This window comes from Polyodon spathula, chromosome 31 (genome assembly GCF_017654505.1).
Source record: "Polyodon spathula isolate WHYD16114869_AA chromosome 31, ASM1765450v1, whole genome shotgun sequence".
NCBI classification, from domain to species: domain Eukaryota; kingdom Metazoa; phylum Chordata; class Actinopteri; order Acipenseriformes; family Polyodontidae; genus Polyodon; species Polyodon spathula.
This window is the reverse complement of record NC_054564.1, coordinates 832,633-854,525: the sequence shown is the minus strand read 5'-3', so window position 1 is coordinate 854,525 and position 21,893 is coordinate 832,633. Positions and strand designations below refer to the sequence as shown.

At 43.6% G+C, this 21,893-nt stretch overlaps 2 protein-coding genes across 2 annotated transcripts; one reads left to right on the top strand and one right to left on the bottom strand.

Annotated features, from left to right (window-relative positions):
• Window positions 1-541: 541 nt before the first annotated feature.
• On the bottom strand, window positions 542-7,708 carry LOC121302970 (prominin-2-like). Its single transcript, XM_041233338.1, has 4 exons — window positions 7,252-7,708; window positions 5,406-5,452; window positions 858-1,060; window positions 542-692 (listed from the first exon to the last, which is right to left on the bottom strand). Exons 1-4 carry the CDS (start codon window positions 7,484-7,486, stop codon window positions 542-544), a joined length of 636 nt encoding a protein of 211 aa, XP_041089272.1. The 5' UTR covers window positions 7,487-7,708.
• A 1,512-nt stretch (window positions 7,709-9,220) lies between these two features.
• Window positions 9,221-20,970, top strand: LOC121303134. Its single transcript, XM_041233624.1, has 10 exons — window positions 9,221-9,297; window positions 10,400-10,444; window positions 13,052-13,078; window positions 13,447-13,788; window positions 15,169-15,510; window positions 16,518-16,544; window positions 17,553-17,678; window positions 17,907-18,020; window positions 20,189-20,276; window positions 20,660-20,970. Coding segments are annotated over exons 1-9 (1,077 nt in total). The 5' UTR covers window positions 9,221-9,296; the 3' UTR covers window positions 20,242-20,276; window positions 20,660-20,970.
• The last annotated feature ends 923 nt before the right edge of the window (window positions 20,971-21,893 follow it).

The window sequence follows — 21,893 nt, the reverse complement described above, 5'->3', positions numbered from 1 at the left end:
TGCAGGCAGACGGGAAGACAGACAGACAGACAGACAGACCAGGCCGACTGACAGGCAGGCAGACAGACACACAGACAGCTGCCAATGCCGACTGCAAAGCTGGAGGGTGTCTTGCAGACACACAGGGTGCACAGACAGGCCAGACAGGACAGAGGAGAGTTCAGAGGCAGGACCAGACACACGAGCCGCAGGCCGACTGGACAGGCAGGCAGCCCGGACAGGACACAGGCTGCACAGGACCAGACAGACCCACAGACAGGTTCAGCCAACCATTAGGTTTCCACTGATTTTGGTGTGTTTGGGATAAAAGTACCTGGCCCAACAAAATGGCGTTGATATTCTGGCCGGAGAGCGAGAGAGAGAGAGAGAGAGAGAGAGAGAGAGAGAGGAGAGAGGAGAGAGAGTTCAGAGAGAGTTCAGATTTCAATGATTTGTTATGACTCTCAGGGAATTCTAATCAGAGAGCAACTAAAATGATGACAGTCTGTTGGTTGGGTGGGGGGGGGGGGGGGGGGGGGGGGGGGGCGGGATCATGCCCCCCCTAGTGGAAGGAGCCCGCCATGACACTGACCTGAGGCAGGGAGTTAATGAAGTTCTTGAGATCCTCCAGAGTTGAGTTCAGTGACGCGAGAGAGGGCTCCACTGCCTTCGTCACCTTCTCGTTAGCAGTGAAAGCCAGAACCATCCCTGCACTGGAAGCAAACACACGATACAGGTGAGCATCCAGAGGAAGCAAAAAGAGTGGTCTAGTGCAGTAACACGAACCCGCTAGCGCCACCTAGCCCCCCAGACCAGAACCCAGGCCCTGCAGGAAGGTGAAAGGCATTAACCCAGGGGGAGCCTGTGGGTGTTCTTACAGGATGAAGATGGTTGTCATGGTGAGGAAGGTGATCATGGCATTGCGCTGGCAACGCAGAGTCTGGCTGTCCTTGCTGGCCCTGCCCCCACACCGTCCGCAGCAGCGACAGCACGCGAAGACCGCGCCCACCAGGGGCACGAGGAAGAGGAAGAGCAGGCCGAGCAGAGCACACACGATGTAACCAGCTTCGTAACGAGCCACCTGAAGGAGGACAGGCACACTGTCAGGAAGAGAGAGAGGGAGAGAGGGGAGAGACAGGAGAGAGAGAGAGCCCTGCCACTGGAGGAGACCAGGGAGAGAGGGTGAGAGGGACAGGGAGACGAGAGGGAGAGGAAACCAGGGAGTGTATGAGGAAGAGGGAGAGGGAAGGAGGGAGGGGATATTACTCTGACAGGGACCGAGCTTCGTAGGGGAGGACTGAGAGGAGGAGAGGAAGAGGGTCCGCAGAGGAGAGGGTGAGGGACAGGAGGGGGGAGAGGGGAGAGGAAGAGGGAGAGAGCGGGAGAGGGACAGGGAGAGTGGGGAGAGAGGGGAGAGGAAGAGGGAGAGAGAGGGAGAGGGAGAGGGACAGGGAGAGAGGGGAGAGAGAGGGAGAGGGGGAGAGAGGGAGAGCGTTGTGCGAGCGGGACAGAGGCCAGGGAGAGAGGGGATAGGGGAGATGAGGGGATGAGGAAGAGGGAGAGATGGAAAGTCGGGATGGCTCCCGCTCGGACCTAGAGCGGTACCAGGGTAGGTGAGACTGAGAGCTGATGAGAGGCAGAGGGTGAGATCGGAGAGCGGAGAGATGCGGGAAGGGAGAGGGGAGAGAGGGGAGAGGGGAGAGGGGAGAGAGGAGAGAGGAGAGAGAGATAGAGAGAGGGGAGAGAAGAGAGAGAGTGAGGAGAGGGAGCTAGGGCGAGGGAGAGAGGGAGGAGAGAGAGGGAGGGAGGCCGAGAGCGAGGGAGAGGAGAGAGAGGGAGAGGGGGAGGGAGAGAGAGAGGAGGAGAGGGAGAGGGAGAGGGACAGAGGGAGAGAGGGAGAGGGGGAGGAGAGGGAGAGAGAGAGGAGAGAGAGGAAGAGGAGAAGAAGAGAGAGAGGAGGCAAGAGAGGGATCAGATGGAGAGTGATGATTGGAAGGAGAGGGAGGGAAGAGAGAGGAGAGAGGGGGAGAGAGGGAGAGAAGGAGAGAGGGAGGAGAGGATGGAGAGCGAGGAGAGGGAGAGCGATCCAGAGACGCGAGGGTGGAGAGAGGGAGCTGACAGAGAGGATAGAAAACCCCCTCTACACTCTACAGAGATCCCTAAAGAGAGACAGAGAGATAGAAACACACACAGAGACAGAGACAAAATCAAATGCTTTCTGCTCCAGAGCCAAGAGGAGAAACTGCAGGTCTCTCTGGGGGAGAGGAGAGGGGAGAGGGAGCAGTGAAAGCAGTAACAGAGTCCGCAGCATCCTGCAGCAACTTCTCATGCCAATAAAGTATTTAAAGTATTTAATCTCGAACAATCGAGAGGGAGCGAGAGAGAGAGAGAGAGAGGGAGGCAGATAATTGTTTCATGTCTGTTCTCTTGTATTCTCTAATGCATCGTGTCTTTGGCAATACTTGTTCAAATTGTCAAGCCAGTGAAGTATTTTAATTTAAACTTGAGACAAAGAGACAGAGAGAGAGAGTCAGACAGAGAGAGAGAGAGAAACAAGGGGCAGAATAAAAGACAGACACACGGACAGAGGCAGAAAGCTGGGTAAAGTCGAGTGTTTCCCAGGTGTCTGATGGTGAGATTACACACACAGGAATGGATCCCTCTACCATAAAGCATACGAGTGAAGCCATCGTGAGGAGAGGAGGGGGGACTCTCCAGTAGCAATCCCCCAGCTGATGAGTGACACCCAGTATAATTCATATACGTCGTTCGCTGGATCGATAATCAGCGGGGAGGTTTGCTACAGAAGTAATATTAGCACCCCCTCCTCCCTTCTACATCTTTCAATTCTTCATAGTTGCCTGGGGTTGCTGCTGTGCGAATGACACACAGATAGAAACATGTGTGCAGCTTCCTTGTCCCGTCCAAATCTAACAGCAACAGGTTGTGTAATGTCGTGGTGTGGCTGTGAAACTGTAGATTAGGTCACACTGCGTGTGAAACCAGGTTTAAACAAGAGAGCATTGTGTTAAACGCTTTTAAAGGGGTGTGCTGATACAGGCACACGGGAATTGCCTTTAAGAGATTAAATACAGCCATTCAGTAGTGTGTGGATTTCCAAACAAGGACAGCTGTCCTTCCCTCACCTTTACAACAGAGTAAAGGTCGATTGGCAATTAAGTGTTTGTTTTTTTTTTGGTTGGTTTTTTTTTTAAGCCGAATTTTTCTCTCATCCGGGGCGCGTGCGTTTCTACGGCCGTAACGAATCCGTACGCATCACTGCGATCCTCAGGACCACACCAAAGAGTCTAGAACTGGGGTTGGCTGATTTTAAATCCAGTCGATTTAAATCAGTTGATTTAAAAAAGTAAAAATAAAAATCATTCATTTCAATCTTTTCATTTGCTACGGATTTTATAGAGTTTCTCAAGGAAATGACATGAAACCTACCCCCCCCCCCCTTTTTCTATTGACACACAAACAACATCTTAAACCCTGTGAACTCAAGAGTGCCCTGAAGTTTATATAAATGCACACGGTCCAGTTCTGCAGGTTACACCTGTCTGCTAAGGATCTCTCTGATCCCTTTTTAATTATAAACAGAAAATAAACTTGTTGATGTTTGGTTGTTATTTTGGGCAGGAATAATGCTGCAGGCCAATATGACCTGAGATATTTATCCATGTAGCTTTGCCTACATTGAGAAAATGCTTACACTTGGTCTTTTATCATTATCATTATTATTATTATTATTATTATTATTATTATTATTATTATTATTATTATTATTATTATTATAAACCACAGAGAAGAGAATGAACCAGCCCCATCTCAAAGTTCTCAAAGCACAGAGAAGAGAATGAACCAGCCCCCTTCTCAAAGCACAGAGAAGATAATGAACCAGCCCCCTTCTCAAAGTGAAGCACAGAGAAGAGAAAGAACCAGCCCCTTCTCAAAGTGAAGCACAGAGAAGAGAATGAACCAGCCCCCTTCTCAAAGTGAAGCACAGAGAAGAGAATGAACCAGCCCCTTCTCAAAGTGAAGCACAGAGAAGAGAATGAACCAGCCCCTTCTCAAAGTGTAGTAAAGCACAGAGAAGAGAATGAACCAGCCCCTTCTCAAAGTGAAACACAGAGAAGAGAGTGAACCAGCCCCTTCTCAAAGTGAAGCACAGAGAAGAGAATGAACCAGCCCCCTTCAAGGTGAAGCACAGAGAAGATAATGAACCAGCCCCCTTCTCAAAGTGAAGCACAGAGAAGAGAATGAACCAGCCCCCTTCTCAAAGTGAAGCACAGAGAAGAGAATGAACCAGCCCCATTCTCAAAGTGAAGCACAGAGAAGAGAATGAACCAGCCCCCTTCTCAAAGTGAAGCACAGAGAAGAGAATGAACCAGCCCCCTTCTCAAAGCACAGAGAAGATAATGAACCAGCCCCTTCTCAAAGTGAAGCACAGAGAAGAGAATGAACCAGCCCCATTTCTCAAAGTGAAGCACAGAGAAGAGAATGAACCAGCCCATTCTCAAAGTGAAGCACAGAGAAGAGAATGAACCAGCCCCCTTCTCAAAGCTGGTTGTACCTGTCTAAAGAGATGTTTGTAAAATAGGGTTTATAACAGTTAGGTTAGGTTTTCCAAGCAGGTAACAGCATCTCTCTGATAATGTACCATAGAGAAGAGAATTAAACCAGCCCCTTTTCAACTTATTTTTGTGAAGCACAGATACTCAAAACATTGTAATGAGTGTGGTAAATACATAGGCAAGCATTGTAAAGCACAGAGGGGTCTGCATAAAGCATAGGGAAGCATTGTAAAACACAGAGAGGGTTGGTAAAGCATCTGTGTTAGCCGTAAAGGGAAAGCACTATCTTTCCATCCTAATTGTCTGTTGATATTAATTGAAACTACTATTTATGGCGAACGAAATTGTGGTAGGGAAGCATTGTAAAGCACAGAGAGGTGTCTGGTAAAGCATAGGCAAGCATTGTAAAGCACAGAGAGGTTAGATCAACACTTACGTAAAACATGAGATTGTATAGCTAACACTGAAAGTGCGAGGTGCCTTCTGATGTTTTTTCATAGTGCGTACGGGTTTCTAAGCGCTCGCGTCATTGGAAACATAAGCAAAGCTCTAAAATGGGCAGCAATTTCTGTGTCAAGGTCATCCGTTAGCAACAAAGACAGTTTTCGTAGGTATTATGAATGTGTGGATAGCATGACAAAACATGGCAAACCGTGGTAAATGTATATTAGGGATGACAATGTAAAGATCTTTGATATAAAAGTCCGCTGTTTAAACACTGGTTACTGATATCTGAAATAATCCTGATTATAATTATGATGTAATTTCCACACGGTTAGTTTTTCCATATCGATGTGGGTTTCAACGCTCTGCGTCATTTGAGTAGAACACATGCTCTAAACCGCTTACCTTTGTGAGGTCGACACCCTCGTTAGCCAGCAGTTTCCGTAGGGGTTCTGAAATCAATCAAATAAACACACCTGACTTAATATAGAGACAGAGTCCCAGAAAAACACAGCAAGCAATACACAAGAAACAGGTGGGTTTATAAACACACCTGACTTCATATAGAGACAGAGTCCCAGAAAAACACAGCAAGCAATACACAAGAAACAGGTGGGTTTATAAACACACATGACTTCATACAGAGACAGAGTCCCAGAAAAACACAGCAAGCAATACACAAGAAACAGGTGGGTTTATAAACACACATGACTTCATACAGAGACAGAGTCCCAGAAAAACACAGCAAGCAATACACAAGAAACAGGTGGGTTTATAAACACACCTGACTTCATATAGAGACAGAGTCCCAGAAAAACACAGCAAGCAATACACAAGAAACAGGTGGGTTTATAAACACACCTGACTTCATATAGAGACAGAGTCCCAGAAAAACACAGCAAGCAATACACAAGAAACAGGTGGGTTTATAAACACACCTGACTTCATATAGAGACAGGTGGGTTTTTTTTTTTTCTTTGGATCGATCCTTTTCTAAAAACATTTTGAAGAGTTTGTTTAAGTTTAAAATGTGAGTTTTCACTTGGGGGTACACCTCAAAGAAAAACCGAAGTAAAAACCAATAGGCACTGTACATCATTAGTCCTATAGCGGCGTCTGTTGCATAATAAATTTAAGGGGTACTTCAGACTCTATTGTGCATTGTTTGACTTAGACCTTTTTGTATCATTTTTTTCATAGCACAGCTGTTTTTTTAAACCTTTTTTTATAACATCATCCCGTTTTTTAAGGATATCCTGAAACAAAGCCCTCTCCCTCTATAGCATTTCCCTAATGCGCATCATTTAAGGGTTAACCGAAGGGTTCTATTATAGCAGAGGAGAGAACGCTTTCAGCTTTTTCAGCTTCATTATCTATGGTGAATTGGTTATAAATCATCCATTTTTAAGGCTTATTTTGTATTTATAAATGTGTCTTGTACCAATATGCATACATTTCTTTTTTAAAAGTATTCATTGGCACTCAAAATGTCTCCGTTTTTAAAATGTTTTGTTGTGAATGTCATCCCTTTTTACGCGTGCCTCTGTGCAGATTGTTTTAACCCTCCTGTTAGGGTTTCGGGTCTATTTGACCCGACTCTAGTTTCCAATCAGCTTAAAAGTTATTTTTCTTTTCGTTTTCTGTATAACATTTTATAACTTTTCCTAAGTTGGGGTCATGAACTTATACACAGCAAGCAGAACCTTTGAGATATATATATTTTTTTTTTAAAACAAACTGCTTTCATTTGCTCTTTGCACAGCGGTATCGGCGCTATGCTTCAGTGCGAGAGGGTTTGCGCCCGCCGTCCGCCTTGGTGATGAGCCAGCCTGCGGGAACCGGGGTCGTTACAGTATTATTATTATCTCTGGAAATGGCTGCACCTGTCTGGAGATATTTATAATAAAAAAAAAAAACAATACACATTTAGAAGACAGAGCCTAATTTTCTCTGTCTGTATTGCAAAAGCATCTCACTGGTAAAGACACTCCGAAATAAGGCGCTCCCAGGCTGGCAAAGAAGTTTTGTCACAGCTCCTGGACTAAAAGAGCAGAAAAGAGTCAAACCTTTTGCAAATAAAAACATTTAATCAATGTAAGGCAGCTTAAAATAGTTTGAAATTGCATCGGGTCAATATGACCCAAAACATAACACACATCCCTCCGTTATCATTCCGCTTCTCCTGGCGAGGGTCGCGGCCCAAAACATGTACCTAAATTCCGATCACAATAGCAGTGTTAATGGTGCTCACCTTCGGGAAAGGGGTTGGGCTGCACGCAGCCTAGGAACGACTTCACGAAGCGGTACAGGAGAGCTAACGACCCGGCGTCACCTGTCACCCTGCCGACAGGTTGCTGCTGTATCTCGGTGAAGTTGAGCGCGTTTAGCGGGGCGGCCGGGCAAGCCAAGTCGGTCCGAACTCCGGCAGGTAAGAGAAGAACCAGCGGGAGCAGCAACAGCCACCTCCGGACAGGCATAATAATCATAATAATAATAATAAAATAATAATAATAATAATAATAATAATAATATAATAATGACTGAGATAAGATAAAAACTAACCCCAACTATAAAAAAAAAAATTGGTAACGTCTTCCTAGCAACTTAAACTGATAAGACCGTAATAATAATACAATAGATACTACGAACAATAAACGTGCTAAGCTGTGACTCAACGGAATCTCTGCAGTTATCCGAACGACAGCTTCCTACTCAACTCTTTGTAAGGACGTCTGCAGACAGCTGACACAGTTGGAGGGGAAAAGTGCAGGAAAGAATAATGCATTAAACCTGTTTCGCAGGTCTGTCGGCGGTCAGGATTAGTTAGGTGCACGCCGCTCGCAGGCACACAGCCTCGGAAGAAAGTCACAGAACCAAACAAAGTATCATTTTATCTGTTTGTTTTTTTTTTTTTTTTTTACTGGAGGAAAGGGTCAGTATTTAAAATACAGCTGCTAATCAACGCTGAAGTACCGGGAACCCCTTCGAAAAATAGCACGGTGAAGCATAGGGAAGCATTGTAAAGCACAGAGAGGTCTGGTAAAGCATAGGGAAGCATTGTAAAGCACAGAAAGGTGTGGTGAAGCATAGGGAAGCATTGTAAAGCACAGAGAGGTCTGGTAAAGCATAGGGAAGCATTGTAAAGCACAGAGAGGTCTGGTAAAGCATAGGGAAGCATTGTAAAGCACAGAGAGGTCTGGTAAAGCACAGGGAAGCATTGTAAAGCACAGAGAGGTCTAGTAAAGCATAGGGAAGCATTGTAAAGCACAGAGAGGTCTGGTAAAGCATAAGGAAGCATTGTAAAGCACAGAGAGGTCTGGTAAAGCATAGGAAAGCATTGTAAAGCACAGAGAGGTCTGGTAAAGCATAGGGAAGCATTGTAAAGCACAGAGAGGTCTGGTAAAGCATAGGGAAGCATTGTAAAGCACAGAGAGGTATGGTGCAGGGGCAAAACTGCAAAAGCACCATGGTGAACTTTGACAAGGGCTGGCAGGAGAGTGTTCAGGTCAGGATTGAAAGTGAACATTTGACCCTAGCTGTTTGTTTTGGAGTGTGCTGGATCAGTTTACACTGTGATGACTGCAGAGTCCTGCTCCAATGCAAAATGCCCTGAAGATATGATTACTCCTTTGCAAAGATATTTTCCTGCACATGTGTGAATCCCTTCGCTTTAGTCAAAACTCTGATTTGAGTAAAAGCATGCTTCAGTCTGGGATGGGGAACTCACAATGGTGCCATCAGCCTGCAACGATTTCAATCCTGGAGTCTTATCAATCCCCTTAAAAAATGTCACTCACATTTACTGAGAAGGGACTGGCTCATTCCTAATACATTAATACATTAAATAAAGGGGCTGGTTCATTCTCTTCTCTGTGCTTCACTTTGAGAAGGGGCTGGTTCATTCTCTTCTCTGTTCTTCTCTTTGAGAAAGTGCTGGTTCACTCTCTTCTCTGTGCTTTGTGCAGTCACTTCTAAGCCAACAACTAGACTGACCCAAACCTGCACGTTGTAATTTCTTAGTTAAATGACCACGGTTTTAAATACATAAATCAAACTAAATGACTTGCAAATGAAGTGACTCCCGGAGTCACGGTGGGGATGAATGGGTTTCCATTTCATGTAGTCCAATCCGATTGGTGCTCTTACCAGACCTCCCCCACCACCCCCCTCACCGCCCTCCTCACGTCACCGTCGGGCTATTAGAGGAGTGGGGGGGGGGGGGTTGTTTAATAGACCCACAACCCACACGTCTGACACCAGTGCGCAAGTCTAACATCTCCTTCAGTGAACAGCAAAAGTGAGTTCACTCTCTATGGGTTTTAGTGACTTTTTATTTTCGAATATTCTGGTTACTATTTGTTTAATTGCTTTAAAATATATCTATACATTTATTTATTTATTCATTTATTTTTAATAATGGTAATGCTTTTTAGTTCTGAGTTACAAGTTACGTACAGAGGTGTGCAAATGTATCAAGATCTCTCATTGATATCCTTCATATACCCGCCTGCATGGAAACCTCTGGGTGTGAGAATCTCCATTTCCGCTCAGTAATCAGGGATATAAAAACAATAGGCACTGGGGTGTGAAAATGTTCGACCGCTTTGTGCTTTAATAAGGCGTCTTAAATGTGTGGCTCTGTGTTCCTTTTCTCTGACTATTTTAAAGTCATCAATTAAATTAGACAACCACTAGCGATGTTCAGCTCCAGCGGTTTGATTTCAGAAGCACAGCAAATCAGAACTACAGAAGCAATGGGGTGTTGTGATACAGAAGCAATGGGGTGTTCTGATACAGAAGCAATGGGGTGTTCTAATGCATTTGCACGCTGCTGTATATATTTTCAAAGGTTTGAAAAATGAATACTACACTGTACTGTGCTTTTACCAGGGGGATAACACAGCATTAAACTTTGAGAAGGGGGCTGGTTCATTCTCTCCTCTGTGCTTTACTGCACTTTGAGAAGGGGGCTGGTTCATTCTCTTCTCTGTGCTTCACTTTGAGAAGGGGCTGGTTCATTCTCTTCTCTGTGCTTCACTTTGAGAAGGGGCTGGTTCATTCTCTTCTCTGTGCTTCACTTTGAGAAGAGGGCTGGTTCATTCTCTTCTCTGTGCTTCACTTTGAGAAGGGGGCTGGTTCATTCTCTTCTCTGTGCTTTACTGCACTTTGAGAAGGGGGCTGGTTCATTCTCTTCTCTGTGCTTTATTGCACTTTGAGAAGGGGGCTGGTTCATTCTCTTCTCTGTGCTTCACTTTGAGAAGAGGGCTGGTTCATTCTCTTCTCTGTGCTGTGCATTTCCCAGGGGAAATCACTCCAGTAAACTTGATGATTAGCCTGGTGTTTAAGGTAGAGACGGTTGAGATGTTCTGCTAACACGCTGCAATGTTTTGTCTCCGCAGTGAATTTGTACAAGTCCACATCCTCTCTCTGCCTTGTTTTGACTGGTAAGCCACCCTATGTTACACACTGGACTAAATTAACCCATGAAAGTACCGCATTCATTTCTCGTTGAATAAAATCATCACACAAGCTGTACACATTGATGGAATTTCATACGCTGCATTTAGACATTTAGCAAATAATTATTGCAATGTACTTCCAAATAACAGGTAGATGATGGCAGTTAAACACCTGTCTTTAAAATTAATAGTAATTTTTGTCTGAAAAAAAGGGAGAAAAAATACATTTATATTTTAAAAAATGAACAATAAATGCTTTATCAATCAATCAATCAGTCTTTATTTTATATAGCGCCTTTCATAGCAGAGCACCATCACAAAGCACTTTACCAGATGCAGCAACAAGAAAATCCATAATACAGAGAAATGCATCATACATGATATACAGTAAAAAACACACACTGCATAATACATTAAATACAGTGGAAAGAGCAGAATACAGGATAGCAGCATAATACATGAAATAGTGCATTAAATACAGTGGAAAGAGCAGAATACAGGATAGCAGCATAATACATAAAATAGTGCATTAAACACAGTGGAAAGAGCAGAATACACGATAGCAGCATAATACATGAAATAGTGCATTAAATACAGTGGAAAGAGCAGAATACAGGATAGCAGCATAATACATGAAATAGTGCATTAAATACAGTGGAAAGAGCAGAATACATGATAGCAGCATAATACATGAAATAGTGCATTAAATACAGTGGAAAGAACAGAATACATGATAGCAGCATAATACATGAAATAGTGCATTAAATACAGTGGAAAGAGCAGAATACATGATAGCAGCATAATACATGAAATAGTGCATTAAATACAGTGGAAGGCTATAGACTAACCGCTATATAGATTATTTGTAAGGGTTCCACACTGTGGAGCTCTCTGTCTTATTCTGTCAGAGAAACTCTTGCTGCCTTTAAAATTTAGACTGAAAACGTTTTTTTACAAACTAGCCTTCCAAGCAGACTTTATTATACAACATAACGGGGTTTTTTTTGTCCTTTCTGATTTCAATTATTATTATTATTATTATTATTATTTATTATTATTATTATTATTATTATTATTATTATTATTAATTATTATTGACCGAAAGAAAGGTAACAGTCCAAAACATAAATCGACATAACAATGTCACCTCACTAAAAATGGAGTGGCGTTAACTGCATTCCGCACGACATAGTAAGTAGGTGGTAGTTAGTTAGCAATCATCCAGTTTGGAACAGACCCAAACCTTGTCTGGACCACACCATTCTGGTGTGGTAATGGAGGACTTCTTGATCATTACATAATTGATTATTATATATATTACTATATATTATTATAATTATATAAAATTATATAATATATTAGTGTACAGGAGAAGAAAATCTTTAGAAAAAGCTTTTTTTTTTTCTATAATAAGGAATTGAGTATTTTAGAAAATAAATTACTATTGTAAAATTATTTTTTAAATCCATCGTAAGACTTATTTGCAAGCCCCTACATGAGAAGTCGGAGTTGCTTGTGTGCCTGCTTGTATTCAAGGGCTGATGTAGGCATAGCCTCAAGCTGCCGCTTTATTTGTTTGCATAGCAGCCCTTCCCTTCCCGTCTAAAAGCACAGCAAAGTTTATAAAAAGCACAGCGAGGTAAAGCGCAGGCCACTGTGAAGGACCTCGAGGCGTGGTAAAGCGCATTCAAAACTCGCCAAAGCACGATAAACTGCGGTAAATGCACACTGTTACCACGGGGAAAGCACGGGTTAGACGTGCACATTTACCGTGCAGATTTACTGCGGCAAACGTTTCAGGGTCGTGAGTATGTGGAGTAACTTTAAGAATGAAGCCCACAGCTTCTTACTGCGCAAAGTTGCTTTAAGTTCACAGAACCCCCATCACAAGTAGAGCCGAGTCTTTACAATCCGGACTGACTGCAATTTTAAACCATCTTCGATACGAACCCATTCGGTGCCATTGACCTCGTTATATTTGTCGGGCTTTTGTTATGTTAATGTTCTCTTTAACTAGCTGTTCAGCCTGGGCTTGTGGATCTCCTGCTCCACCCCTCCTGCTCTGCACTGGACTCTCCTGACCTCAGCACCACCTTACTGGATCCTCAGCTGATGCGCTATCCTTGTACTATTGCACTGCTAATCTGTCACTGCAGATATAACTTGCTGTGATCCTGACTGGCTGCATCCTAGTTCATATTGTATTCTAGCAGTGTTAGTATTATTGCACTTACTGTAAACTACACTGTGTTTAAATATGAAGCTTGCATTGTAACCCTGCACTGCCCTGGAACACCTGCAAGTCACCTTGGATAATAATAATAATAATAATAATAATAATAATAATAATAATAATAATAATAATAATTTGGTTAATGGGTTAACGTACTCGGTAAATCCACTATCAGTTTCATCTTTTCCGATATGATCAATGCGCTGTAAACTGTATCACAACACGGGGGCAGGGTGATGTATCGACTCGAATCTATTAGAAATGAAAGGGGTGCTTGAATACGGTTTGCAGTTCACTGAACCAGATCGTCTCATTGACAGTCATGCGCCAATGCTGTCTTTTTTGTGTTCCCTGCCCAGGTCTGCTCGGCATGTCAGCGTCTCAAAGATAAGTGTTTATACCAAGTTGGGACAAAGCTCTGACAGCAAAGCCGACCACAAAGCCCCCCACACCCCAGAAAAGTTACATGTGTGAACAATTCACACATTTTGCATACACTTTTAAGTTAAAAGGGATTTTTTTTTTATGCCAGATCTCACCAGTTCCCAGATAGTCTCAAAGGCGGTTTGCAAATGTTTAAAAAGGACTCCCGGCACACACTGGGGGGCTGGGAAGCCATTCGTTCCTTCAGATCTGAACATGCAGAAAATTTAGTTATTGCAAGAATCAGCTGCAGCGTCTCTGTCTGAAAAAAAAAAAAAAAGACAAACAAAACAGTACCAGCTGCCCTCAATCCTTTGGTTTTGTTTCTCAGAAATCACTTTCTCGGGGATACCTGGGAGATTCTTTTTCGTCGAACTGAACTACACTTGGGGAGCGGCTAGACAGCACTGCAAGACGAGCTACCTGGACCTCGCTGAGCTTCCTCCCGCAGTCACAGATCCCAAAATGAAATGGACAAAGGCTTGGATCGGGCTGAGCCGCTCCGTGGACTCGCTGGACTGGCTGTGGGTCAGCGGGAAGACAGCTAACATCACAGAAGCCGGGCTGGCAAAAGACGAGGAATATTATCCAGACTGCATGGCCCTCACCAGCCTAGGAAAGTGGGAAAAGACAGTGTGTGCAGAGCGGAATAGCTTCATCTGTACGGACAACGGTAAAGCAGACACGAGAAACGACCGCTCGCTTCCAAGCTACTTGAAATGAAAAGAAAGACACCTCATTCCCAAAGCTATATAGCAACTCCTGAGTTATTTTATTTTAACCCTTTAATGAAAATAAATACATTAATAAAACAAACTAGGATAGTGGCTTAGCAAGTCGAAAGGGCATTTCATTCTGTCATCCAAAACGTGCCAGAGAAACCCGCTCTCAACCATGCCATGTGTAAAACATGTGTCTTTTTTTTCCATATTTCTCTTAAATCTTATATTCTTTCCCTCCAGATTTATAAATGTTGTGCACATTTATAATGTGTTTTTTTTAATGTGTACGTTCAGGGATAATTGTAATGTCCGACCTGGTCACTCACAGGACCGCAAAGGGTTAATAGTGAAATTGATTACGGGTTTTCTTTTTTTTTTTTGTCTGTGAAACAACTGCATTTTTGGCTTTCTAAAGGAATCTAAGAGGCCATTCAAGTGCAGACTTTCTTGTTATTTGTTTCTAAAATGTTGTGTTTTTTGTTTTTTCTCAGAGCCAAACTCGACAAAAGGCATTTTATTTTTTTATCATGATTTTTTTAAAATTATTATTTATTATTAATCTTAATATATACAGGATAGATAGATAGATAGATAGATAGATAGATAGATAGATAGATAGATAGATAGATAGATAGATAGGTAGATAGATAGATAGGACTGTTTATAGATAGATAGATAGATAGATAGATAGATAGATAGATAGATAGATAGATAGATAGATAGATAGATAGATAGATAGATAGATGTTTAGATAGATAGGTAGATAGATAGATAGATAGATAGATAGATAGGACTGTTTATAGATAGGTAGATTGATAGATAGATAGATAGATAGATAGATAGGACTGTTTATAGATAGATAGATAGATAGGACTGTTTATAGATAGATAGATAGATAGATAGATAGATAGATAGATAGATAGATAGATAGATAGGACTGTTTATAGATAGGTAGATAGATAGATAGGACTGTTTATAGATAGGTAGATAGATAGGTAGATAGATAGATAGATAGATAGATAGATAGATAGATAGATAGATAACATTCTCTGTTTATATGATAGGTTCTAGAGGTCAGACAGTTTAGATAGATAGATAGATAGATAGATAGATAGAGCCAGCTTCCCAGTGTTTTGGAGTACCTTTGTCAAGGAAAACTGTCTGAAAACAACAATTAGAAACTTTTCCTATACAGATATTTCAGGAAGAATCAAGATGATGTCATAATTGTGTCTTAACAGAACAGAGATTTTTTTAAGACTTAAAACATAAATAAATATTTGAGTTGCCCTCAATCCTGACTTGTGTGTCTGTTTGGTTTTGTTCTTCAGAAACCACTACCCCAGCAGTCTCTAGTAGACTTTCCTTCATCGAGCTGAACTACACTTGGGGCAGGGCTAGACAACACTGCCAAACCATCGGCCTGGACCTCGCTGAGCTTCCTCCCGCAGTCACAGATCCCAAAATGAAATGGACGAAGGCTTGGATCGGGCTGAGCCGCTCTGTGGACTCGCTGGACTGGCTGTGGGTCAGCGGGAAGACAGCTAACATCACAGAAGCCGGGCTGGCAAAAGACGAGGAATATTATCCAGACTGCATGGCCCTCACCAGCCTAGGAAAGTGGGAAAAGACAGTGTGTGCAGAGCGGAATAGCTTCATCTGTACGGACAACGGTAAAGCAGACACGAGAAACGACTGCTAGAGAGAGAGAGAGATAGAGAGAGAGAGAGAGAGAGAGAGAGAGAGAGAGAGAGAGAGAGACACAGAGACAGCAGTGTGCGCATGTATCAGAACACCACATGACCTGTCATTGAGATCCTGCATATACCCGCCTGCATGGAAACCTCTGGGTGTGAGACTCTCCGTTTCCGCTCAGTAATCAGGGATACAGAAACAATAGGCACTGGGGTGTGAAAATGTTCGACCGCTTTGTGCTTTAATCAGGCGTCTTAAACAGCTTCTAAAAAGTCTCCTCCGTTTTATCACGTGTGTCTCTGTGTTCCTTTTCTCTGACCATTTTAAATGAATTGCATGTGTGCTCTGTTAAAGACATCCATTAAATGAGACAGTCACTCACTCGCCTGTTTTGCTCCAGGTTTTCAGCTCCAGTGGTTTGATTTCAGAAGCACAGCAAATCAGAACCACAGAAGCAATGGGGTGCTCTGATACAGAAGCAATGGGGTGCTCTGATACAGAAGCAATGAGGTGCTGTGATACAGAAGCAATGGGGTGCTGTGATACAGAAGCAATGGGGTGCTCTGATACAGAAGCAATGGGGTGCTCTGATACAGAAGCAATGGGGTGCTGTGATACAGAAGCAATGGGGTGCTGTGATACAGAAGCAATGGGGTGCTGTGATACAGAAGCAATGGGGTGCTCTGATACAGAAGCAATGGGGTGCTCTGATACAGAAGCAATGGGGTGTTGTGATACAGAAGCAATGGGGTGTTGTGATACAGAAGCAATGGGGTGTTGTGATACAGAAGCAATGGGGTATTGTGATACAGAAGCAATGGGGTGTTCTGATACAGAAGGAATGCCTCCCAGACTGGAACCCAGACCTCCAGAGGAAGGTGAAAGACCGGTCTAGTGCATTAACATTGACCCACTAGCGCCACCTACCCACACACTGTGTTATAGACACCATTCAACTAACCTAGTCTCTTGTTTCCTCATACAGCTCGTTCCACTTTGCAGCCCATGACCGGTAAGTATCTAACAGTAAAGGGGCAGAAGATCTTCCAGGTAAAGTTCAAAGCAGGTTTCTTTGTTCTTAATTGTGGAATTTGGGAGGGGGAAAAAGAAGGATATTCAGTTTTCTAGCTACTTGCTCTTTGGAATAAACTTGAACTGAGACTTGCTGTCTTGGATCTCTTTCAAGCAGGGCTCTCCGATCCCGGTCCGGGGGAGCCCCCTGCAGGTTTTCATTCCAACCGAGCTCTCAGTTACTGAACTGGACTTTTAAATGAACTGTAGCTTAATGAGACCTAATTGTTTTCAGCTTTTAAACAGTTGGAGATGCCAAGTTAATGTCACAATTTTATAAGTAACGTTTTATGCTTTTTTTTAGGAGCTGAGCAATTAAACAGGTTGAATTAAGGACATTATCAGTTCAATTAAGGGTCTGATGAAGTAATTGAGAACTCTGTTGGAATGAAATCCAGGAGACTTAGCCCCCCCCCCCCCCCCCCCAGGACCTGGATTGGGGAAACCCTGCCTTAAATTAATTAATTGGAACAATTAAGTGCTTATTAGAAGCTTAATTGGTCCTATTTATTAATTTAGGATACAGTTGGAACAAAAACCAGGACACCGACCTTCTGGGATCAGGATTGGAGACCCCTGCTTTAAAGGAGTTCAAACAATAAAAATCCACATCCGTGGAGAAGTGACGTGTTTTTGCTTTGGCTGGCGCTCCTAGATTGGTTCACTTGTTTTTATTGGTTGCGCTCATTTGAATTTGTGTGTGTGTGTGTGTGTGTGTGTGTGTGTGTTTATTTTTTATTATATGTTACTTTTTTGACTAGTTCTCCCTCGAAAATAAGACTCAAATCGCAAAGACACTTTCCCAGTGAAATAAAATAATTAAAGATAAACGGTGCTGCATATCGTATCGCGACCGGCATATCGCGATACGTGTTGGGACGCTGGTGTCTTGTCACACCGCTAGGTCACAACGGATCGCAGTCCTGATCCAGTCTTTTCACTCTCACAGACCAGAACTACAGTGGAAATTACAGCAGCAATGCAAATGTGGGAGGAGTCACAGCAGATCCCAAAGCAGTGGCCAATCAGACTAAGGGAATGAACGGGAACGGAACTCAGGATGGGGGTGCAGGAGGTGAGCTGGGGCTGGATCAGTCTGATCCACAGTTACTGCGAAAGGAAACCCATGGCTTCATAATAACCAGCCTAGCCCCCCTAGATTTGAACCCAGCCCTCCAGAGAAAGTTGAAAGGCTGGTCTAGTGCAGTAACATTAACCCACTAGCGCCACCTACCCCCCTAGACTGGAACCCAGCCCTCCAGAGGTGAAAGATTAGTGACTCAGTAATTTTTTGTGTGTGTAGGAAAAACCGTGGCTCCGATCCAAGGCGCCGTGGCTTCGATGACAAACACGACTTCAAACGCCACCGTCCTTAACTTGCTCAACAAGGCTACCTGCGTGGCCTCCCCTGCCACAGGTAAGTAACACACCTGCGTGTCCAATCACAGAGCTGGCTTATTGCTCGTCTCTCCTGTGTGCATCCTCTAGCCCAGGTATTCACAACTGCTCCTAATATAAAACTACAAGGAGCTACAGACCACATTCTTAAAGCTACTTAATTCAAAATGTCTTTAGCTTAGGAAAGAAAGAGAGAGACAGATAGAAATGTGTGCAGAGCTGCCCGGGCTTTGCAAAGATTTGCAAAGATTTGCAAAGCAGGAAGGCTTTCTTAAAACATGTAACGTTTTGATGTGGCAGTGAAACTGTGGATTAGGTCACACTGTGTGTGAAACCAGGTTTTAAACAAGAGCGCGTTGTGTAAGATGCTGTTAAAAGGGGTGTGCTGATACTGGCACTCGGGAATTGCCTTTAAGAGATTGAACACCTCCGTTCACTGTTCGTGTTGATTTCCAAACGAGAAAAGCCGTCCTTCCCTTGCCTTTACAACGGAGTACCAATCGATCTGGAGATCAGCTTCCTCGCCGTTCTAAAAGACGATTTGGAAGCGAGTTCTCGTCTCGTCTCTGGTGTGTGTTTTTGTCTGTCTGTATGAATGTCTGTGTGTTTTTGTCTGTCTGTCTGTCTGTGTGTGTGTGTGTGTGTGTCTGTCTGTCTGTTGTTGTTTGTCTGCCTGTCTGTGTGTCAGTGTGTGTGTGTCTGTCTGTGTCTGTGTGTGTGTGTGTCTGTGTGTGTCTGTGTGTGTGTGTGTGTGTGTGTGTGTGTGTGTGTGTGTCTGTCTGTGTGTGTGTGTCAGTGTGTGTGTGTGTGTGTGTCTGTGTGTGTGTGTGTGTGTGTGTGTGTGTGTGTGTGTGTGTGTCTGTGTGTGTGTGTGTGTGTGTGTCTGTGTGTGTGTGTGTGTGTGTCTGTCTGTGTCAGTCTGTGTGTCAGTGTGTGTGTGTGTGTCAGTGTCTGTGTGTGTGTGTGTCAGTGTGTCTGTGTGTGTGTGTGTCTGTCTGTCTGTCTGTGTGTGTCTGTGTGTGTGTGTCTGACAGAGTCACACTGTGTGTCAGTGTGTCAGCACAGTGTGTGTGTGTGTGTGTGTGTGTGTGTCTGTGTGTGTGTCTGTGTGTGTGTGTGTCTGTGTGTGTGTGTCTGTCTGTCTGTGTGTGTGTGTGTCTGTCTGTCTGTCTGTCTGTCTGTCTGTCTGTCTGTCTGTCTGTGTGTGTGTGTGTGTGTGTGTGTGTGTGTGTGTGTGTGTGTGTGTGTGTGTGTGTGTGTGTGTGTGTGTGTCTGTCTGTGTGTGTGTGTGTGTGTGTGTGTGTGTGTGTGTGTGTGTGTGTGTGTGTGTGTGTGTGTCTGTCTGTCTGTCTGTGTGTGTGTCTGTGTGTCTGTTGTGTGTGTGTCTGTGTGTCTGTGTGTGTGTGTGTGTGTGTGTGTGTCTGTCTGTGTGTGTGTCTGTCTGTCTGTGTGTCTGTGTGTGTGTGTCTGTGTGTGTGTGTGTGTGTGTGTGTGTGTGTGTGTGTGTGTGTGTGTGTGTGTGTGTGTGTGTGTGTGTGTCTGTGTGTCTGTCTGTCTGTGTGTGTGTGTGTCTGTCTGTGTGTGTGTGTGTCTGTCTGTCTGTCTGTCTGTCTGTTTGTTGTTGTTTGTCTGCCTGTCTGTGTGTCAGTGTGTGTGTGTGTCTGTCTGTCTGTCTCTGTGTGTCAGTGTGTGTGTCTGTCTGTGTCAGTCTGTGTGTCTGTGTGTGTGTGTGTCTGTGTGTCAGTGTGTGTGTCTGTCTGTGTGTGTGTGTCAGTGTGTGTGTCTGTCTGTGTGTGTCTGTCTGTGTGTGTGTGTCTGTCTGTCTGTCTGTCTGTCTGTGTGTGTCTGTCTGTCTCTGTGTGTGTGTGTGTGTGTGTGTGTGTGTGTGTGTGTGTGTGTGTGTGTCTGTCTGTCTGTCTGTCTGTCTGTGTGTGTCTGTCTGTCTGTGTGTGTGTGTGTGTGTGTGTGTGTCTGTCTGTGTGTGTGTGTGTCAGTGTGTGTCTGTCTGTCTGTCTGTGTGTGTCTGTCTGTCTGCCTGTGTGTGTGTGTGTGTGTCTGTCTGTCTGTCTGTCTGTCTGTGTGTGCGTGTGTGTGTCTGTCTGTGTGTGTGTGTGTGTGTGTGTGTGTGTGTCTGTCTGTCTGTCTGTATTATCGTATTTATTTCTTCATTGTGTTTCTTTATTTCAGGCTTGCTAACTGTGGCTGTGGTCTTCACGTCTTCCGTGGTCCAGTTTAGCTAATTCAAGATTCAAACCCTCAACACAGAGCAGAGGATGTAAGTTGCATTTCCCTGGAACTCCAGATTAAGTAATCTGGTGCTGTCATTATAGCAGCTTGCTAAACAACTCGGAAATAACAGGGTTTTGAGAGGCATTAACCCACTAGCGCCACCTAGCTCCCCAGACTGGAATCCAGACCTCCAGAGGAAGCTGAAAGACTGGTCTAGTGCAGTAACATTAACCCACTAGCGCCACCTAGCTCCCCAGACTGGAACCCAGACCTCCAGAGGAAGCTGAAAGACTGGTCTAGTGCAGTAACATTAACCCACTAGCGCCACTTGTCTATTTGAGATGCTGACACAGCAATCCTTGCTTCTTATTCTGTATGAATAACATCTGTGTGTTTTTTGTTGTTGTTGTTTGTTTTTCTTTGGACTAGACGACTGCCGGCCAGCCACCGCTGCAAGCACTCTGATTTTCGATTTGTTCTAATTGATTTATAGATTAACAAGATTGTTGAATGAATGAATTAAAAACCAAATATATACACATGAATGACCCGCTAACCAATGCAAAAGAAACTGGAGTCAAACTGGAGCCTAGTGGAGAGGCTGTTTAAAATGAATAATTTATAATGAACTGATAATGACTGAAGGCTTCACCCTGTAAAGAAGAAGAAGAAGAAGGAGGAGGAGGAGGAGAAAGTATCAGATATTTGAAAAGCCTGTTTGAAATGTCCTGCTCTTTTCTGCATAAAGATTTGAAATGATCCTGGCTCTCATGTTTAGTACTTTCCCATTCACAGGGCTGCTGGGCGAATCAAGTCCTTGTTCATTGTATTAGTTCTGTCTTCACCCAACTTGTGCAAAACCCTATTGAGCGTTTTTTGCTTAAACTTACATTACACTTAAATTACACATGCATGAAAGTAACTGTAAAGGTGCACAAAGTACAACACGAATACAAAAGCGTTCAGGACGTCCCGCACAGGAGAGCCCTTCATCGCCCTATCTACATGCAGCCTTTACGATTACTGCAACGTTTCGGTTTTGTTCGTATTTAATATTGTAGTGCGCATTGCAGTGAAATCTATATACTGATGTGTTAGATCTTAGAAAGGTTTCGCTCTTGATAATTACAGATCCTCAAGTGTTTGTTTCTCGAGGGATTTGTTTAATGCGTTTAAAGAAGTTATCATATTGTAGCTAAGGTATATTAACGACTAAGCTGTGAATGAGATGTTAGATATTTTTGTGCAATACTTTGCCACAAGAATACAATAAAGCTGTGATCTTCCAGCACGCACACCCTTATAAAAGTCTCTCGCTGTAAAAGAGTAGTAAATTATGGTAAAACACAGGAAGGTGCGGTAAAGCATATTAACAAATATACAAAGTATTTATAAACATAGTGAAAGCATAGGGGACTGCAAAATTACTGTGCAAATAGACAGTATTTAGTATTGTTCTCCCCACGTTAGCGTATGAGTGTTTATGCAAATTAAAAAACCGCGACTCTCAAACAAGCCCAATCCCGTCTATTATAAGCGGACTTGGCATCCGTGCTTCCCACCAGACGCATTCGACACCTGTCACTCAGACTGCTTGCGGCTTGTGGTGAGAGGGAGAGGCGACGCTGTTCAGGGTTTGCTAAGGATTTTAAGGTTAGGACAG

What these genes read in the sequence shown, in the direction of transcription:
- LOC121302970 (XM_041233338.1), bottom strand. Translation starts at nt 7,486, where the DNA reads ATGATTATTATGCCTGTCCGGAGGTGGCTGTTGCTGCTCCCGCTGGTT. An exon ending in GCCCAACCCCTTTCCCGAAG is followed by an intron (nt 5,453 to 7,251) that starts GTGAGCACCATT and finishes GATTGATTTCAG; the next exon opens with AACCCCTACGGAAACTGCTG. An exon ending in AGGGTGTCGACCTCACAAAG is followed by an intron (nt 1,061 to 5,405) that starts GTAAGCGGTTTA and finishes GTCCTCCTTCAG; the next exon opens with GTGGCTCGTTACGAAGCTGG.
- LOC121303134 (XM_041233624.1), top strand. An exon ending in CTTCATCTGTACGGACAACG is followed by an intron (nt 15,511 to 16,517) that starts GTAAAGCAGACA and finishes TTCCTCATACAG; the next exon opens with CTCGTTCCACTTTGCAGCCC. An exon ending in CGTGGCCTCCCCTGCCACAG is followed by an intron (nt 18,021 to 20,188) that starts GTAAGTAACACA and finishes TCTTTATTTCAG; the next exon opens with GCTTGCTAACTGTGGCTGTG.